The sequence below is a fragment of the Embiotoca jacksoni genome, unplaced genomic scaffold (genome assembly GCF_022577435.1).
Source record: "Embiotoca jacksoni isolate LCO1_2020_lvr unplaced genomic scaffold, fEmbJac1.0.p SCAF_20, whole genome shotgun sequence".
Classification (NCBI taxonomy): domain Eukaryota; kingdom Metazoa; phylum Chordata; class Actinopteri; family Embiotocidae; genus Embiotoca; species Embiotoca jacksoni.
In genome coordinates, this window is record NW_027185341.1 from 10610178 (window position 1) to 10631795 (window position 21618).

The window sequence follows — 21618 nt, forward strand, 5'->3', positions numbered from 1 at the left end:
TCATCATCGTTAACTTCAGAGTAAGGCAACACCGCCATCTTGTGGTCAACAAAGGAAAGTTTAGAGGAAAAGTCCAGCAGAAAAGATGGTAAAAAAAGTTCTTTATTATGATATATGCTCATCTTTTAGCTTTAAATTAAATATTGTTATGGATTTTTTTTTCATATTAATATATTAGGTTGCAAATAATTATCCACAAAAATGCAACTAAGGAACACTACACAAAAAGTGTCACAAAATAAAGAAGTCATGACACATAAAAACACAGCAATCCATGCTTCAGCTTATACTGCAACCCAGGGTGGTGAAACTGAGTTTAAACTCAAGCAGAATAAACCAGAAAGTTGTTACATTTCACTTCGAACTCAACAAATAAATACGTTTTTTCAAATGCACTTAAATTGAGTATAAATAACAATCCTGATCTGTGTCTCTCAGTACAAGAAAAGTACCTCATTATCAAGTAAATATTAACACAAAGAGCTTCAAAAGAGGCGCGCTCCTCTCGCTGATGAGTTTTGGCAGTTTGCACAGACAGCTAGACATTTCTTCTGAAGCAGTATTTAGTCGGAGAAACAGCGTCACCCTGGTTGAAATGTTGTGAGCGCAGAGCATGCTGTGTGATTGGAGGCATGCTGCTGGAGGAAAAGGCACTCAGCGTGGCCTACGGGTGTCCTCCACCCGTGGAACCAACACCTTTGTATTCCTCTGCGGGTGGAGGAGCAAAATCCACAGGTCCACCCTGCGTTGCTACAATCCCTCAATCCTCAGTCCAGGGTCTGCTAAACACTTCTTCACAAAAACTCGGAATTATCTTGAAGTACAGGGAATTACACTTGACAAGGTGTGTTTTAAACTACTTAATGCTATTTGGTTCACATTTTAGGTGGGAGGCAAAGTATAATCACTAATACACAGTATCTGCACCATATTACGACCAGTATGTGGGCCTCTCTATCACTAGGCTGTCTAACAATGTGTATCTACAGCTGAGTCATGGACACACAGCTGTAGCAACTTTGTACACTTTCCTCAATGACTAAACTCCAACAATCCAACCCAGTATCACGGCAAAGCATGAAATAGACACGCCGGTTGACTACAGCTAAACGTGAAATAGCTACGCTTTGGCCTGTCTAGACGTGACAGTTACAGGTTTTTTTAAAGTGTGAAACTTACACGCACGTAGATGTCTTGTGACGTGGGATCATGTGACCAAGGTCCCACTACAGAGGCATCGAAGGACATTCCCTGGTGGAAGGGGTGGCTTGGTGGCATTTGTCATAGACTGCCATGTGAAACATTTCAAATCCAGGACGTGACAATGGTTTTGTTGAGTTGTGTTTTGTTTCCCAACCCACATGTTTTTTCTCATAACCCCAACCATGTGCTTATTCAGGAACCCCGACCACGTGTTTTAGCTGCAAGTTGCATTTTCCTGTAAATCACATGACTCTACGCGTGCAGTAGGTTTCATTTTCATCCACTACAGGAAACATGTAACTGTCACGCCTAGACAGGCCAAAGCGTGGCTACTTCACGTTTTGCTGTAGTGGACGGGCGTGTCTATTTTACGTTTAATACCGGGTTGAACAATCATTGAGGCAAGACTCTTTGACTCGAGTGAGCTGGTTGCAGATGGTAAAATGTTGGCGGGGAGTGGTTGGGGTGGGGTCAATGTTCATCAGGTTACTGTCCTTCCTTTCCTTCTGGCTTTTGGCTTTTTTTCTTAAGTTTACTCTCTTTTTAACTCATAGGCTTTAAGCAGTGACCCTTCATAGCAGTATTGCTTCGGCAGAGGTATATTGTTTGTTTACACCAAGTAACGCAACCGTAGAACCGATATGGTGGACTCAGCGACATGTTGAGTGGTTCAGACCTTAAAAGTGCTACGTGTAGCATTTTAGCATCGATATAGCCGGGAGTATCCTGGTTATATGTTGTGGTCGTTTACACATCTTATCCTGGTTTTGGAAACGTGGATAAGGCCTTAACCCAGTTTTAAAAAGCCTCGTATTTGAACTTTTTTGTTGACACAGAAAAAAGTATCGAAGATGAAATCAAGACTGCCGACCAGAAAGCGGGACACTGTTTGAATCATGTAACGTCATATGCTGAATATCGTCAAAACCAAGATAAGATTTAATAACCAGGATACTAATTTCCAGTAAACACAATCAATTTGGAGATATTCTAGTAGTTACTGTGAACAAGTGAGACCACTGTTGAGGAGACTACAAACCTTCAACTTCTTTTTCTGGTGAAAAAAAGCTGAATGATGACAACTTTTTAAAAAATATTTACTGGGTATTTTTGTGATAATTACCTTGAATTTAGCATAGTGTTAGTTTGTGTTTTATCTTTCTGACCACTTCTTCTAAACCACAACAACAATAATCTAACTGGCTTAAATTGTTGCTAGCTCGCTACAGTAACCGCTGTTGTAACCTATCTAGCCAATATGAATAAAACATTGCATGTTTAAAAGACCAAGAAAGATACTTTGGAGGACATTAGAAATGTTTTATAAAATTCAAATGTTGAAAAGTCTCATCTTTTATGTTAGTTGTGGAGGTCTAAGAAGGCTACGTGGGACAGTCGGCAGCAATGTTGTCAATTCTTAAAAAAGTCCCAAAAAAAGTAAGGAGCCACTGCGTAAAATAATAAATGTGGATGGTGAGAAAACCAAAATGGAAAATGTAGTTTCAACTTTAAAGCTGCATTGCTCAGTATTTTTATACCAACAAATAATAAAATGACAATGCGTAATATCCACAGTGATGAACCCAGATAGAATTATTACCCACTCAGCAGGTCTTCTTAGCTCTGCAGAGCGTTATAATGACTTTCAGCTCATTCTTTTGGTTTTGCAGGTTTTTACAGTTTTTAAAAGTTAGCAACACCTTTCATGAGTAAGTATTTCAATTTATGACACTTGATCAACATCAGCACCTGAGTTACACACATTTTTGTGAGTATGGATTTGCAATTTCAACATGGAAACTTGAGCAGAGCACACATTAGATTTTGTGTCAAGTTTTTGGGGAACAGAAAGTCGTTACAGGGAGCCAAATCCAGCGAGTAGAGATCGTCAGGAGCGTTGTCATGTTGATGAACCAAAGTGCCATTACACCAGAGTTCAGACCAATAGCACCAAATAATCAGACGCCTCAGAGCATCACGGCAGATCTCGCTATTGACAGTCTGACCCTGCGGGGTCCAAATTCATGGTGCACAATACCTCCAATGAAAAAAAAAAACCTTCTGACAGTGTTGTTCAGCTTTTGGAAACACCTCACCCAAATCATCACTTCACTGCTGTAGGCTCTCTGAAGCATTTCAAGGGTCTCTGTTGGCAATTTCCTGATTTTGATGCAAAATTGGATTTGCGTTCTCTGCTCAAGTCCATATTGAAATCACAAAAGTGCACTTACAAGTGGTCACAAAACGGTGTGTAACTCAGGTGTTGGCTAAGTGAGTGACCTTGTAATACTTACTGATGAAGGTCGAAGCTTCCCTCGGCTCTGTACTCGTCACGGTGCTGCGCTCAGTTCGTGCGCGACAAGACCAGACTAGACTTTTTGACGCCTCTCGTAAAATAATAAATCACCAGAGCTCTCAACTATGGTCTCATTTTGTTTACAGTATTTACTCACACTGATAATGACATATCGATCTTTCAAAATGCTACACGCTGCTCGTCTAACAGTACTCCTCTCCCTGTGAGTCGGGCAGGTCGTTGAGGTCCAAGAAGATGGAGGTGTTGGAGAGCTTGCGGCCGTTGGACGACAGGTCCAGCAGCTCCTCGGCAGTGCTTGGCACCGAGCTGATGTACATGTCCCACACCTGCTCAGGAGAGTCCAGCTCCAACAGCTTCTGCTTGATCTTCAGGTTCTTCTCAATGTTCCTGCGCTTGTGCTTGAACTCCAGGATGGTTTTGGTGTAGCGGTTGATGGTGGTGACAGAGGACGCCATGCAGGCCGTAAAGGAGCTCCACGCCAAACTTTAGGAGAGAGACGCCAACAGCCTGAGCCTCTTCATTCTCATATTATAGATTTTAATGCATTGAAAAAATAGACTAGTTCATGCAACTATTAAAATGCCTCCTGACTTACAGGCCACAAAGGAAGATGGGCAAGACAATTCAGACTGCAGTGTGGATGGAAATGTGTGGAAAAACACAGACGGGGAATGACTTCTAACTGCAGTCACTGCTGCCGACATTTGCACCCATGAGGGATGTGCATGAACCACTCAGCTATAGAAAAGGAGGATTTTTCAACCTTATATTGTAATGAATGTTTTTTTTGACTTGTTTCTAAAATGAAAAATAATTACTTCTGAAAGCAGGTTGTCTTATTATTTCATTTTCTTGACATAACAATTACTCCATGACAACACAACAAGACAAGCTGTGAAGAGCATTTTTGTCATGATAGAGTAATAATTATTGCGTGACAGAGAAATAAAAGCTGTTTCCCTTCATCTTAGTGTTCAGAAGACAAACAATACTGAAAAAAAATAATATTTGTTTTCACAACTTCAAATAATAAAGTTGTAATGTTGTGAATTTAAATACAGCATAATAAGATGTGTGAACTTTTGTTCGTAGGCTGTTTGTCACAGTTTGGACAAGATCCCCTTTAAAAGGAATCTTCTGACTTTTTTTTCTCCATAAAGAACAGATTTTTCCAATTTTGTGACAAAACTGGGAGCACATCTCTGCAGCCAGGTTCCAACAACCCTCAGACTGTTATACTTTCAATTTTTTTCATTTCATTTTTTTTCAACAGATGAAAAGATCAATTGAAGTACAGGCTGGACACCCACTGCCTTTTTATGTGTGAACAAGTTTCACCTCTCAGTCAGTCATTAACCTGAAAGTCAGGGCAGTCATCGCTACACGGTTATTTCAGAAGACCACTAAATAAAAGTTGAAAATCGCTCCTTCTATATCGCATCCATCTTTTTCAAATCCAAACACCTGAAGTTGGTAAAAAAAACATCAAATTTCACTGAACCACAGTGCACATGTTTATTTCAATACTTCAAAGGACACTTTTAAACATCATTTGTATTATTGGTTTGCATCCGTAATAGCTACTGTCAAACAAAAAGAAAAAGAAAGCTGAAACGATAACACCAATCAATAACACTATGAATTGTATGCAAATGCTGTTGTTCTTACTCCTCTGACATATTAAACTGCTGAATAAAACAAGCAATTTGAATGTGTCAAAAATGTAGAGTGACATAATTAAATGTCTTGCCGACCTCTTACGTAAAAGGAATGATTTTGTTCAATTTGTTCATTTTGATTGTTGTATTGTTTGTCTTGCATTAATGATATTCTATCATGTATCCTCACTGCTTGGGTTTCCAGCTGGAAAGCAGCTGTTAAACAGCCGACAGCTGGTGATGCTTTTCATTGAAATGCAGCTAAAAAAGAAAAATACAGAAGAAGAAAGAGAATGCCACTCACATGTATGACCAGCTGTAGTCCCACGTCTGAGGTTTCCAGTCCTCTGGGCCCAAACTGACAGTCAGCTGGAAGGCTGTGGTGTACATCATGTGGGCCACCATTCCCAACAGACCTGCCACACACAGAGGGAACAATAAGTTGAGCGCACACCGACAGTGTCCTCTGACACCTCTCAATAGTCACCACTTGGTGGCAGTGTTGCATAATGTGAAGCTGGCGAGCCCCAACAGCACATTGAAGATGTGTCAAGACACAAGAGCAAATTAATCACTAAAATAAAATCTGTCATCTGTAACTGTGTACAGTTACTCAAATTCTGTATTTAAGGACAGTTTGAGGCTTCTTGTCACATTAAAGATGTCTTAGAGTCTTTAGCAGTTCAATTAAAAAGTGATTTCCCTCTGTATCGCCAAATGATTTTTAATTAAATAATTGAAATAAAAAGATTTACATATATTTATGTCACATCTTCTCATGACCCCTCAGATTTATCTTGTGACACATGTAGGGGACGACAACCCCTAGGTTGGGAACCACTGGACTAACTTGCAAAATCTTTATAGTACTTATACAATGAAATATCAATAATAATAACCTAATAATGCCTCTTGGGTGAACTCCCAATACTCTAAATTTACTGATAATACCTTTGTACATTTAATGTGATACATTTTGAATGCAGGACTTTCACTTATAATTCAAGTTTTTGTATTGTGAAATGCTTCTTCCACTTCTTACTGCAAGGAAATGTGAGGTAGACTGAGGCCGCCACATTATGCAGCTGATTCTGAGGTCTATAAGTCCGTCATACCTGGAGGCGCTGCTGTTTTTTGGCTTAAGTATGATTACATCACCAAACCAGGATCACTCATCATGTTTATTATTTATGTGGAGCCAGGCACAGATTTTGTGTTTCTTTGTTTTTGTTTTAGCACATTCTTATGAATTCTTATGTTGCAGTAAATCTCGGTGCGCAGAAGTGTAGACGAGTTATTTACTTATGCATGAATCGCAGGCTTTGGCTTGGGACTTGCAAATAGGATCAACTAGCGCAACGAAGGATATGGAGGCATAAATATGGTAATGACATCCAACCTCTCAGTGTTTGTGTTTGTGAAATGAAGACAAATAGAGTCAAAGACAGAATGGAGGAAGAATTTACTGCTCGCTTTGCTCCGTCCCCTGCAGCTGCTGCTATGCAAGCTTTCGGTTCTCGCATGGCCATCTGCAGCTTACACAATGGAGATAACACATGGATAACAATGGAGGTTTCACTCAGAACTCATTGGGATGTTTAAAATAGAGCAGCTTCTCATTTCCCAGATAGAGACGGTCAACAATCAAAACTGCTACGAAAAGAGCAGCTGCAGTTAGATAATTATCAAAAACTTCCAGAGTGAGTTGGCTTAAAACTCAATCTACTGATGGCTTTGGCTGGAATTAAAGTAGTTACATAAGTAATACTGTCAAGTTTTTCTCTACTATAAGTCACATAGTTTGAATTTGTTTTGTGGCAACTACCCAACGGGAAACTCCAGAGACTGAAGGTGAGACTGTTTTAAGTCCTAGACACTTGTGGAACAGAGACTAGCCCGGATGTGACATCAAGACTTCGGCTGTTTATTCACACCCTGTTTAAAATCTTGAGAAGTCCAGCATTTGACAGGCCTGCCATCAAGCCATGATTGAACAACTGCTATTTGTAGGCGGTTTCAGCGACTGTGTAATGAGTCCAGTCTGTCCACTGTCCTCTGGGTCCAAAGAAAATGGTGGAGATTGTACCTAATTTAAGGTTGCTACATCTTCCACTTTCCAATCAGTGCTACCACTTCTACTTTCCCCAAGCACACTTTTCCTCGTCTCGTCTTCTCTTCTGGCCCTTCTCTGGTTTTCTGGATTTCCATCCATTTATTTTTTTACTCTTTATGCCTGTGTTTTTTTCCCCTCATTTATGTGCCAGGTTTTGTCATCTGAAGCACAGTTTCTGGCTCGCCTCACACTGGACCTCTCATCACCCACAGAGCAGAACAGGAGTAAAAACCAGCAATTGTAATGTACCAATCCGATTATAACTAAACCCACTCCCAAATCCATGGATTTAACAAGAGTGCACCAGATTTAGCAGCGAACATCTAAATTCCCATCTCATCCCTATCAATGGTCATGTTTATTCTTCAAGATTTCCCAGTGCAACATTATCATAATGCTATGCAGATCAGAGGCAGCTTTGTGTCAGGATGAGTGGAACAAATCACAGCTCGGAGTTTCAGCACGCTCTGTCGTATGGAAATGATGCGTGTTCTCCTCACACAAGGTCAGATTATTCCATATGAAGTCAATACATGTCAATCCAAGTTATTTATGTTTTAGTGCCAAAGCACTTAACATGGACACACAGCATCAGGGACGTGACACTCCTGTCACAGCTGAACTGTAATGAGAAAGTGGTTTGGTGTCGTCTGCAAACACTGTAGAGCCCTTTAACAACCACTAGGGGGCAGCAAGGTTTACCTAAATAAATGAATACATTTATGAATAAAATTATGAGAAAGTACTTTTTAATGGAATTAGGATTTGTTTCCTTCTTTTTATCTGTTTTATTATTCTGCACAAGAATAAATGAAAGTTTTACTATCATTATTATTTCTTTATTATCCTGATGTTCAGAAAATAGATTTTCTGTCAAGCTGCAAAGTCTCTAATCCAGTGATTCCCGATGTCAGATCAGGTCCCCAAAAGGGCAGCAAGACAAATTTCAGGGGTTGTCAGATGATTAAACGGATATGAAAACAGAAAATATGAATATGCTTCTGTTACGCCAAGTTAATAACATCGGTCACAAGCTGTGTCAGACTTGATACTATCAGTTTTCTAGGAACATCAGATGAATGGCTGCTGAATTGCAGACATACAACAACAAAAGCTGCAAGCAGGGACTCGTCATCAACTCGTGTCGTCCATCTGCAGTGCTCTCGTCAAAAATTCAAGCAAAACAATATGCTTTGGCTCTAGTCATGGACGCTGCTGTGACATATGTGAACAGATAATTCCGTATACTGTCATATACTTTCGTATACTATGTGCTATATACTTTGTGAGAAGTTTAGTCTGATTGTCAGAGACGTGGTGTTGTGTTATAAATGGCATTCTTACATTCTAACACTGAACATTTTGAGTGTATAAGTGCATTCACAATGATAAGTGTGAAAACACTGCAGAAAGTGTCCTCAAAACAATCCAAGAATTGAGTGTGAAACGACGGACACTCAGTAGTCGCCATCTTGGCTACGAAGCAGAAAGGTAGGCACCACCGATGTAAAGTATTTTCAAATTGTGGCATCTGAGGAAGCTGCAGCTGCTAAAAAACACGTCACAAAAGTGTTTATTTTTCCAGCGTACTGCTGCTTGACAGAAAGCATCAGTGTGTTTATTGTGTGCATTCAACGGAGGACACGAAAACCTGCTAATTTCTGGGTAAAATAATTCAGGGCGACAAATATGTTGGCAGGTGATGCTTTCAAATGCTTGTTATTTCTGGTGAAGAGACAACTCTACTCTACTTGAAATCCCATTACTACACAAGAGTATTCTACGTGAGTGTACTGAGGGAAGTACGCTATTTGGAACGAAGCCATCACTATCTCACAGCGTGACGGGATTAAATACAAAAAGTACATATAATATACTTATTTATCCAAGATGTTCGAAGGTACTGTGCAACATATTCCCTTTAACAGTATGGACCATTTGGGAATGCTTTGTGCCATATTATTGTGCCAAAAATAAGACAACTAACAGGCTAGAGGAGTCTTTGTCTATGATAAAGCCAGCAGTGGTAAAGTAAACGCAGATGGGAGAAACTCTTGTCACTTTAAAAAAGATGGAGTAACCCAGTGATCTATCATGTGACCACGTTATTTTTTATATATGTGTACAGATGGTTTGTTACAAGTCTTTTGATACTGTGCAACGTATTCAGTCATATTGAACATTAGGAAGTATTTGTCATATATTTTCCATGTCAAGGGCCAAAAAAAAAAAAAGACTCGAGAAAGGCCAGTGATGAACCCTTGTCTACTGATTTAGCTGGTGGTAAATGATAACGGTGGAACATCTCATCGTTCTACATGAATCAACCGTTCGCCATGGCACTTGCAGCTAGTCATCCTTAAAAACAATTTAATATACAGAGCAACACCAGGGACGAGCCAAGGAGCTCCAGTCGCAGAATAAATAGCAGAATAAACGGTGAACTCGTATCGAAGAGTGATAAGGAAGAGATCACATCTTCAGAAGTCAACCCTGCTCCATACCACAAGGAATGTATCATTATTATGAAAACATGTTCATACAATATTTAATGCTGGTATGTGCATTATTAAATACTGTTAGAGTGTGTAACCTACAAGAAGCAGAGAGGCTCAAAGGTAACTTGATTTAAAAAGAATAGAATGATCTTTTTTTCAAACACACATCTCCTGTTAAATAAAGATAAATAAACAAACATGTCGTGGATTTAAACAATGGAGCTTCTTAAAAAAAAAAAAAAAAAAAAAGATTTTAAATACACATAAAGATGACATATTACATAATGCTTCTCTCGTCACATATGGCCATAGATCTGATTTTTGCATGAGAAATGAAATGAAATATTTCACCACGTTCCCCCTCACAGTTTCATCTGTGATGTCTCATACAGTAATATTTCAGTGTGCAGAGACCTGAAGGGAACACAAGATGAAAACACTGTGAAGCCATGTTCTCTGTCATTTTCATCCATACTGAGGTGTCAAGAGCAAATTACGCAAACTGTCATGACCACTTTTACTATCTGTAGAAACCCAGAGGACCAACAGGCTTTGCCCGGAAAAACAGCAGCCGTTGTTGTTTTTTGCAGTTGCAGCAGAAAAACCGAGCAAATGCTTGTTTTTACAAGACGTGGCACATTTTAATCACCCAAGTTCAGCTCTGCTCAAGTTCTTTCCTCACATCAGAAAAGTGATCTGACTCACACAGGTCTTGTTTCCATCATCACCTCACACATCCTCTTCAAATATTCTCATCAGAGCCCGCGTGATTGACAGCTGTAATAAAGCTTAATCTGGTCCCTTGTATTGGCTCCTCTGGACCTCATTACCGTATCTGCTCTCAATCTGTTCACCCCATTAAAAACAGAAACAACTTTTAAATGCCTTTCTTAATTCAAACATTTTACAAGTGCACTAAACCGTTTGCAATCTTAGCAGCTTCGGATGCTGTTTAAAAGCCTAAAACACTGCGACAGATGATACAAAAGTGTCAAACTGAGTCTTTGTTTTCTTTCTTCTCTCAGTTTGAACTTTACACGGTTCACTCAAACAGCTCACTTCTCCAGACAGCAAGCCACAAATAAATAAAACATATCACATGCAGACGGGGTTGAGAGGTTCACTTACTATTCGACTGAAAGTTAGAGCAGACAAAAATGCCAGTGCAAGATCATGAAAACATAACTCAGTGAAGCTTGAGTTTACGGGTGCGTCAGCGGCAGGAGAGCCGGCTGGGTTCAACTCCTGCCAGCTCCAAATAAAAAGACGAGAACAAACAGGATGACAAAAAGGATGGTCAACAATTTATTTATCTTTTGATACAATGCTCCTGCACATGGTGTCAACTCTGTGAACCCAGTGGACTCCCCCTGCCAGTAAAATGCACCTAAACCCAAATATATTTGTACTTTGGTTGCACCTATCCATTTTAGCATCTTTCAGTTAATTGTTTTGTTTTTACAGCAGTAGCATGCAGAAGTTTTGAGTGTAAAAGCTCTAATAAACTAAATCGTACTCTACCCGCCCACCACCAAACAGTAAGCTGACGCATTTGCATTGATGACCCAAAACATAGATAATAGGAGGGTGGAAATTAGACTTATATTTGCCCGGTGACAAGAAACACAGCTCCACATGGATGCTGATGTTTCTCTGTGTCTGCTAGATATGTGACTAGCCAATTTGTTAACCCATTAGCCATAACAACTTTATGAGGTCATATTGTGTAACTCAAAGTTCCTGATTTGGTTACTTGGTTCTTGGTAACTACTCGAGGTCATGAGACTAATGAGGCTCCAATAATGTAATACAAAGTTGAAATAACTTTCAACCATTCAGGGCACAGCCTGATCATTGTTTCACATACCAATGAGATCAAAGGGGACTGAGCGAACTCTGTGACTAAAATCAAAGTGTTAGTCAGTCTAGGAGTCCAAACCTTCACTCCAAACTGTAGCCTCAGTATGTAGCCTCAGGCTTCAGCAAGGTCTAATATGCCGTGTTTCTGAAAAGAGTTTCTCCAGATCTTTGACAGAGGTGTTGCACACAAATTAATCTAAACTTTGTTTGCTGATCAGGGCTATTTATTTATAGACATAATGTTGGTTGCTTCAAGGAACAGAATACTCGCTGGTGTCCAAATATGATAGCAACTTTAAACCCAATAGAAACATAATGCAAGATTCTGTAATTTGACAACCTGTCTTATTCTTCTATTTGGGTCAATGATGACTTTTGGTTTTAGCTGTAGGACAGAGTGGTACTGAGCTTGTGATCTGACTCCTTTAAAAGAAGCTATTAGGTGTATTTCGTGAGCAGTGTATCATTTTTTTCTAGGTTTAAAACAACTCAGACTTTTTCAGAGTGAAAAACCACCTCAGTAGTACTACCTGGGAGTTTCTAATAAGATACAATGTTACAAACTTTAAACATTAAAGAATGTGTCCAAGGTTTGGGCGTACGTTTTATAGCGGTATAATTCTTCAGCTCTTTTTTATGCATTTCTAGAATTTGTCAGTAAAATGCTGTGACTCGCTGCTATTGAACAGAGTATCTTTCACTGCTGACTCACTGCCCAGAGTGTGGAGGTCAGGATCATTTTCAAAGAGTGGATTAGAGAGAAGGTCATTGTTAATTCCTCCGCTGAGAGAGGGAGGCAGGCTGAAAACTGTCTGGAAATCTTCTCAGGGGCTGAGAGGCTGAAACTGGCCTAAATATTGGAAAAATGACAGCATGGAATCAGAACTAAAGACTCAATTGTTTTTAAGTTGAGCTGAAACTGAACAAAATTAGGATGTACAGTATATCCTGGACTGTACTCAAATTACATCCTTGGTCAAAATTGTAATTACTGAAAAGCAAAATAGTAAATTTCATACTTTTTCTTGCAGTTCCAGTCGGCCTACCTTTATCTGTGTTCACCCACAGGGCATGACGTTTTAGTTCTGACTGAGAATGTTACTCCAACATTCAGACAAGCATGAAACGGTTCGTAATGCCACTAAAATTGCAACAACCACATGGACACCAGTTGGGAACTTACGTCATGACTCTGGATGTTACTTTTGGCATGTGAGTCACGTGCTAACCTACGCTGTGTTACAACAATATATGTTTCTGTGAGTTTGTACACTCACACCTTTCTATAATGTAGGACAAACACTGTATGTGCACGAGCTGCGAGTGACTCAGCAGAAGTTGAAATAACACGTCAGAAAACAAAGTTATCTAACCTTCCCTTTCTAGGAAGTCTGCCTACCGTGCTAGCTGGAATACAAACTCACTATCATCATGATGATGTTGAATGTTGTAAAGGGGCACTGATTGAATCACTACGTCTGACAGTGTTAAAAGAGGGGAACAAAGTCTACACAGACTATACAGGCTATGACGTTCTCTCGTAAGCAGTGCAAGCAAAACTGGTATTTAAATGTTACTCAGCAATACCAGACAAAATGAAAACCCAAGGGCTGAAATCTTTTTTCAGCCTAAAAGGTTTTATCAGGACCTGACGTTAGCCGTTTGCTGGTATGTGACTCTGTTTTGTCATGTGGCTCACATGCTAACACATATAGTGGTAAGATTACAGGAAAATGTTTTTGACAGTCGGGTCCTTTCTACCTTAGTGGTCTTAAAATTCTTCACAATTTGCTTCCCATTTGCCCATTGACACACATACTGTCACATACCAATGGTGACAGAGCTGCCATGTAGGGTGCCTGCCTGCTATTGAGAGCACCTTGGAGTTCAGTGACTGCGCCCAAAAATACATCAGCATATGGACAGGAGGACCCTGGGACTGAAGTGACAACCTATTGATAAGTGGGCCACCCGCCGCTCTACCGTCTGAACTGTAGCACAATGGTTGTAGCAATAAGTCTCCCCAAAGTTGTAAAACAGCACACGAGTTAAATCACTATTGGTAGATAAATCAAACTATATAAACTAGTTGAAAAGGTGAAAAAAGCTTGTAGGCTACCGAGGCTTTCACATTCCCCTGTTAGTAGTTGACAGCAAGTCTATTTGCAAAAACGCCTCTCTCATGTTAGTCAGTGGCACCTAAAAAACGTCCACTGAAAGGCTTAAAGCTTCGATCCAATTTCTACAAATATGTATGTTACTCTTGTCATGCAGATAACATGTTCACATACAGAATGATATGTTACGGGTTGATGTGTTTCTATTGATCAATGAAACAGAGACAGCTGCTATGTATAACCTCCACCGCACCTCTTTCTGGAGGGAGAATTGGCTAATTTCTTATAGGTTCCTCTTTTTGAGTACACAAACGTATTAACAGCACAATGCATAATGGCTAAAAACCTGAGCTATAAAGTGTTTATGAAAAAGATGAAAAAAAAACACCATCAATGTTCATAGGCTTCTGTTAGCCTTTTGTATTAGTATAATTTGACTGGGCATCTACTATCAATGCTTGTAGAAGCGGTGCCACAAATGTGTCCAAAACAGGTTTTATGAAGCTTACTTGATAACAGCTTCAGTATCTGTAAAGTTTAGGTGTCCTTATACAAAAATGTAGGAAATTCAAATTCCATTTCAACTTAAATAAAAACAAGAAAACCAACCGTTGAGGGCCACCACTGAATTCAATTTTTTGATTTGATTCAATTTACTACACCCAGCTTGATAGCAACATTATGACGCTGCTCACCTGAGAGCACGGTGAATATGGCAGCGAAGGCGTTGAGCTTGAGGCCGTCGATGACATTGCCAAAGTGACACACTTCTATGGACATGAGGATGCCTCCGGTGGCCAGCAGGAGGATATACAGGCACTCCGCAACGATGCACAGCCACAGCACTCCTATGGAGACAGGTGGATAGAAAAGAGGAAGAAAAGCAGAGATATATTCATGTTGTGGGGATGGGAGGGGGGTGTACATGGGTGAGTGGATGATGGAAGGCTGGTGCACGGGGTTGAGAGAGATGATAGATGGGGGGTGGGGAAGCAAGAAAGAATACTGGTGAGAGAGGGCAAGAGAAGGCAGGGACGAGGAACGGAGGAGGAAGGGGAAGGAGAATGAGTCGAGAAAGGTGGACCGGTGACCCCCATCACCCATATCATTAACCTTCACAAGTCAGAGAAAGGATATATGATCTACCGAGAGACACACAACATCCACAGATCAGAATCCGTGCGTGGTTGGGTGAAATATCAACGGATTTGAAAACCTGTAAATATAAGCTGTGGTGTAATTCCGTATATCACCCAAGGGCAGGCAGTTATTGTGCGGTTAATTAATCACAAGGAGTGCAAGAAAAGTAATGTGCCTGTTCCCCAAAATATCACCGTATGAATTATGAATAGAGTTACAGCCTTCACCTAAAAGTCTTTTTTACCTGCTCTAAATTGAATTCCACAATTCGGTGAAATATTTCTCCAATTCAATTTGGAGTAGGCAGATGGAAAGGATTAGGAAATGTTATTAGAATATATTTTAGGCTTTAAAGCTGTCTGCAATTAAATGTGTCTCAGAAGAGTTTTTTCATTACTTTGCTGTGATATACCGAATATTTGATAGCAGAAGAAATTACTGTAAAAAAGACGGATGTTCTCAATTTGATGTAAAGCAAATGGGATTGGGTGTTTAATAGAACAACTATCCTGTCTATAAACTGAGTCTTTCAAGCTGTTTCAGCGGATAAAGATCTCTTCATTTTAGGCAGTATCAATTCTGCTTTTTAGTAGAGGCAAACGTAGTCACGCATCGCTTAAACGCTGTTTACATCTTGCATTTTTTTCAGCAATTTGGTGCACATCCGTCAACAGCACGCAGCTGGAAAAAGAATCAAGTCAATCAGAGGTGTGTAGGTGAGATTAAAGGATAAATACTGTGCGTTTTTGAATATTTATGTCACTCAGTACTGTCTAAGGCTCTCAGCTGCACTCCCATTAGCTCTAATCTTTGAAAATACAATGTAGTTTTAGTATCTTCCTAAAATAGCTAGGCACTGCAGTTTTTTTTATTAAACACCCCCGATACAGGATGAAATAGTTTATTGGTCGGGTTCTATTTTCAGTGATGGATTAATCCACATGTGGTGCTCGTGAATATTTCTGACAGCAGGACAGTGTAAGTGGGATTAAGTCGAAATAAACAACAGCTTGTTCATGTCTATTGCATAGTAGAATAAGATATATCAGGCTTTGGAGACACACTTTTCCCTCTGTTTTTCCTTGTTAAAGAGGATTTAGGGGGATTTCTTCCTTATCTGAATTCAGCCTGTTCTCAATCCCAGAGCGTCAAATGCTGCATGACTTTCAACCAGGAGAGCAGTGTTAGAGTCCGTGAGAAAGCAAAAGTTAAAGTGGATTTCTTTTGAGTAAGATAAGGAAGTTACTTAGGTAAAGTAGGAAATTCAACTAACTTAACCCTCCCATTGTCCTTGGGTCAAAATGACCCGCAGCTGTGTTCAACCAAGTTCTATTTTATTTTCATATTTTTTGGGATCATTGGTGACCAAGGAGGCTGTGAGGGTTTCTCTAAAGAATGATGACCAATGATCCCTAAAAATATAAAAACATAGAAATAAAATAGAACTTGGTTGAACACAGCTGCGGGTCATTTTGACCCGAGGACAACACGAGGGTTAAGTAACTGACTTCACTCATGCAATGTTACTTGTGTGGATTTACCTTTTTCCTAACCCTAACCGTTTTTTTGTTGCCTCACCTAAGGCACCTTGTGTGTCTGTATGAGACATCAAAGGGCACCCGTGCATATCTCTGAGATGCCAGCAGGCTGTGACAAAACTGCCGTATTTGACGCCCCAAGATGAGAACGGGTTGCTGAATTGAGGGTCTAATGAAAGAGAGATTCATACAGGCGTCACAAAAAAAAGTTTCCCATGTTTTCCACATGAAAGACACATCTTTATCACGTTGCAACATTTGACATGGGGAAAATATGTGGAAGCGTTTTCACATGGGAATCTTCATAGGTTTACACACTACACTATGAAAGTGTTCCAAAGCCATGTTTCCCATGTGCAAAATACATGTTTCACATGTGCATTATCACATGTGATCACTGGAGTTTTTGCACGAAATTCATGTGGTTTTCCTATAAGGCAGTGCTTGCCAAAGCAACCTATGGGGTTGTTTTTTTTTTTTATGGGTGGACAGTCTTATGACACTTTCTTTATAAAACGTACATATTAAATAGGCTTCGGTAGGTGGATTCTGTTACTCTTTTGTTTCTGTTAGTTGGAAACCCATTTCCTGTCTTTATGCAAAGCTAATGATCTCCTGACCTCCTAAGATTCTCTATCAACTGTCTGGATGTGGGAAAACCAACTGGCAGAAAGAAACTATCCTCCCATAAAAATGACTCCATAGGTTGTTTGTGAAAACAGCTGATTTCAAATCATACACTTTTGATTGTAGCGCCGCTCTCCACTGGCTTTACAAGGAGTAGAAACATATGGTCAGTTTCAGGAGTAGTATGGGGTGGATGAATGGGTTAATAAAACACTGGATGCTAACACATAAGACTGCTGTTTGTTTCACATTTTAAACCAAGTCCATTTTTTTTAAACCAGACTATTCCATATGTTTATGATTGTAACAATCACAAAGAAGGTTCTCTAGTTTAACCCATACACAATATAACCAACTGGTTCTTGTGCCTAAATCGAACCACGTTGTTTTTTATACTCCTGCAGGTCATATTTGCAGGTTGTGCCTGAAATGTTAGACATTTCGACACAGTGGCCAAGGATTCCTTATCTAAAATGTCCACTTGAGTCTAAACTGCATACTTAGAGTGATGAGAAAACAGCCCCAATGTTGAGAGAGGTCAGATTATTTCAAGCCTAGAGATGACAAAACTGATCAAATAAGGTCTGTGTTTCTTTGCTATGTTCAATTTCTCAGCTTCTCATGATTCCTAAACCCTTATTTTGCATGTCATTGATTAGTTATAAGAAGTCTGAATATTTCAATGTCCCTGACGATGTGTTTGCACAACAACATTTGATAAAAAAATATATTCTTACCTCTTTCATTTGATGGTGCAACATAAATGAAATTCCTGCAGTTTTCACCTGTAAAAGAATGTAAATTAGAAATGTAATTGACACTCAATGACAGAAACCACAACTGCAACATGCTGATAAGCACAACAGGGTCTTCATTTGCATTCCATCATTTTTACAGATTGAGATAGACAGTCCCCGGTACTTTCTGAGAAAAAGACAAAGCTGTGATGTAAAATTTAAACAAAAATCCCCATTTGCTCCAATCTGTGAACGGATTTCCTTTCTGTGTTTTGCTGTAACAAGCTTTGCCACCATCCCCCACACCAGCGTTTCAAAATCTCCTGCCTCAAGAGCATCTTGTAGCAGCGTTCAGGCCAGATATTCTACTGTTTATGCAACAAATGCTTTCATGACACTCTGGAGACAGACACACATTCTTCAGCCTCATATTGGCACAGCTTTTGGGAGGGTGGGCGGAGGAGGGGGGGGGGGGGTAAACTGCCCTGAGCTGTTTTGTTTGTTGTTGTTTTTTTAACAACTGGCCCTTCACACACAATAGTGAATGGTGCAGGTGAGAAACTGAAACATCATCTTTGAAGCAGGTGTAATCAGCCTTTAACTTCGCTTGTTCCATGTTTTAGGAAAGCATTACATTCCAATTCATCTTTTAATCCAAATACACTGTGTTTTGCTTTGTTAGTTGTTAGTTTCTCAAATATTGATATGTTGTGCTTTTCTTAGTCTTGTATATGATATTAAACCAAATTGACTTAAGCCCATGTTAATTTATTTTTAAATTGGATTTCAAATTGCACTTTTTCGTTTTTTCCATTTGACTATCAACTTTCATTTTTGTGTATTGTTTGTGACAGTTTTTGCACCATACATGTTCATCCTGACCTTACTATATTGATGAAAATTCTGCATGTGGTTTGTTACTCAATAAGCACATTAGGAGTTTCTGATAATATTGTTGATATCATTTTCAAAGCGATTTCTGAGAAAAATCCACAAATCCAAATTTTTTTTAAAGTACAATTTATGAGTTTCATTGAAAATCAAATTAAAAGCAAGAATTGGATTTCTCAGACTGGACCGACGTGGCTCTCCGTCACGCTGCTCTCTGCGCGCGCTGCCCGCGCGCTCCGCTGCGCTCCGGTTCCACAGTGTGCCCGGTGCCTCCCGTGAATAAAAACAAACTCACCGGTCATGTTGATGTTCTGCTCGCAGGAGAACCAGATGCCGGTGTGAAACTTCCTCATCACGTACTTATCCTCCCCGGTCTCCCAGATGTACTGCACCAGCCGCGTGTCGTTGATGTTGGTGCTGTTGAACCGGAGGCAGAACGACTGCCTGGCGGTCACCGGGCCGGTGCAGAAGGGCTTCGCCACTTTCCGCGTGCCCTCGCACCAGTAGCTGGTGGTGAGAGCCGACACGGCCAGGAACAAGGCGAGGAAGTTCAAGGTGAGAGCCAGCGATGCTCTCCGCCGCCGGTCTAGCCCCATAACGGCACACCGGAGGAGTGAAGACGCCTAACTTAATCCCTTGCCTTTGTGTGACACCGGATTCTGGCGATTTTTTCTCCTCAAATCCTCATAATCCGGTTATTCCCGTTAATATATCCGCGGCTAATTATCGCGGCGCGTCTGGCTCCTACAGTGCACTCCGCACATCTGCTCCTCCGGTGCAGCTGACTCTCATTTTGTAGGCTGCCATCCCACCCCCCCCCCCCCCACCTGATACACCCCTCTCTGTCACACACAAACACACCTCTTCTCAGCCTCGTGTCACTGAGACGATAGCGGAGCTCGAGCTGTACAACTCCTTGATAGGATTACCGCACTCCACAAAAATAACATGTAATACCATCAAGTGTTGCCGTGGTTTCACCAGCTGTTGTCAGCGGTCCTACTTGTCAGTGCTCTCTTGTTTTCCAGTGCAGCTGCCGGCACTTGTTTGAGGGATGTTTATGCCTCAGTGGCTTCCTAGAAACAAAGTAGAATGATGCACGTCCCTTGCGTCACGGCCAATAATGACACACAAACTGCTCTAAGAACAGGTGTTATCTCATTGGCACTTTTAGTATAGGCTATATAGTTTTTACATAAACTTAATATTTCCACATGTTGGTACTCCAAACATGTACTATGCACCAATAAAATGTATTCAACCAATTTGAACTTTGTGAAGGGTTATTCCATCACTTTAATGTTGCACTTCCAGAAAGGTGGATGTATTAGAGAGGATGAAAAGCGAAGCAGGAGAGTTTGAGCTATGCTTACTTTTAGTTGCATTAATGGTTCAAGCCCTCAAACTCTGGTTCCTACATTACCCACAAACCCTCTTCTTCCATAAAGGCGAACTCAGGTGTTATTATGTACATTTGTAGTATCCAAACCCCAGCTGTTATGACATCATTCTGAAATCATCAGTGATGTCAGAGTAATGTCATCCAGAGTCACTGTGTTCACCATCTTTTCTGAAAAAAAACAACAACTTTCAAGCCAATAAACACTTCCTTTTGTTTTTGTCACAGAAGACTGTAGATTCCCCTTTACTGTTGAATTAACATGTAAAATTGGTGCTTTAATGGTTGACTGATTACTGAATTTATCCAGCTATGTTTGCACTGATCATTGGGGGGGCGGGGGGGGGGGGGACACACACACATTCAAATATGTCATTAAATACAGTTATGAAAGACTAAATAACTGATAACTGAAGAAGTTATTTACTGACTCGTCCACATCATGATAAAGCCTGTTTTTAGTAGTTGGATGGAACTATTTCAACAGAATAAATTCCTTTCAACTATGTTCAGAATTTCAAGGGAGATGCATGTTAACCACTAACAAACCAGTTTTATATAGTAGGATCCCTACATATTACTGGAAAAAGACCTCTGCTCGTGACATGTTTGGACATATTGGAAATGGTGGCTGTGTCGTTGCAGACTATAAGTGAATGTATCTGAAAATAAAAATAAATTGCTAGCATTCCTATCGACCGCTATCAGAAAATCATTAAGTATTTGAATTTTACAGTGAATAAAAAAATACCAGTAGATATCACTGATGTTCACAACATTTACTCATTTATCAAAAGGGCAACTATTTCAATTATTAGAGAAACCAGCCAGAGGTCAAAATCTGGTATGTGGCTGGAAGATGTTTGAAGCGCAGGAGGGCTTTTGATTAGAAATAGATACAGAAAGTTGTAGCGTTTGGCCGACCAATGGTTACTTATGTTTTCTCATATGAAGATTGGATATTGTCCAAAGAAATCAGGCAGGTGAGTGGGAACAGGAACAGGTGAATATCACATAGTGCACCCTGGGAAGTTTAGAAACCAGATAACTGGATATGGAAAGGGCAGAAAAGAGTAACATGTGAGAAGTGCTGGTGAGAAATAAAGTCACGGCTGAGATTAGCAGCTTCTGCAAGGCACATGCATACTTTGACATCATTCTCACAGGTTTGAATGTGGATACAAACATATATAGTTGTTGCATTAGCAGATCTGCATCATAGAAGAGTGGAGTATTAGCCTTGAAGCAGTTCTGTGCGAGTTGCATAATGCAGTTACAATAAAAAAAAAAAGGCTACATACTCTATTAATAAATTAATAAATTACTCCCTACCAAATTATTATTTTACTCTAAAATGGCAAACAGTGGAGCAGTTGCAAAATATACTCCACATTCTGAGCCTGTAACATCTGCAACATCTGCAGCAGGTCTCCCTCCAAGAAAGAAGAAGGAGAAAAACTGACTGCTGACAGGAAGTTTATCACCCCACAAACAGACATATAGCACCTCTGTGTAATTGC

The 21618-nt window shown here is 40.1% G+C and overlaps 1 protein-coding gene across 1 annotated transcript; it reads right to left on the reverse strand.

Moving 5' to 3' along the window:
* Window positions 1-81: 81 nt before the first annotated feature.
* On the reverse strand, window positions 82-19477 carry gsg1l2b (gsg1-like 2b). Its single transcript, XM_069156226.1, has 5 exons — window positions 18995-19477; window positions 17809-17856; window positions 14462-14614; window positions 5483-5594; window positions 82-4003 (listed from the first exon to the last, which is right to left on the reverse strand). Exons 1-5 carry the CDS (start codon window positions 19293-19295, stop codon window positions 3703-3705), a joined length of 915 nt encoding a protein of 304 aa, XP_069012327.1. The 5' UTR covers window positions 19296-19477; the 3' UTR covers window positions 82-3702.
* Window positions 19478-21618: the final 2141 nt, after the last annotated feature.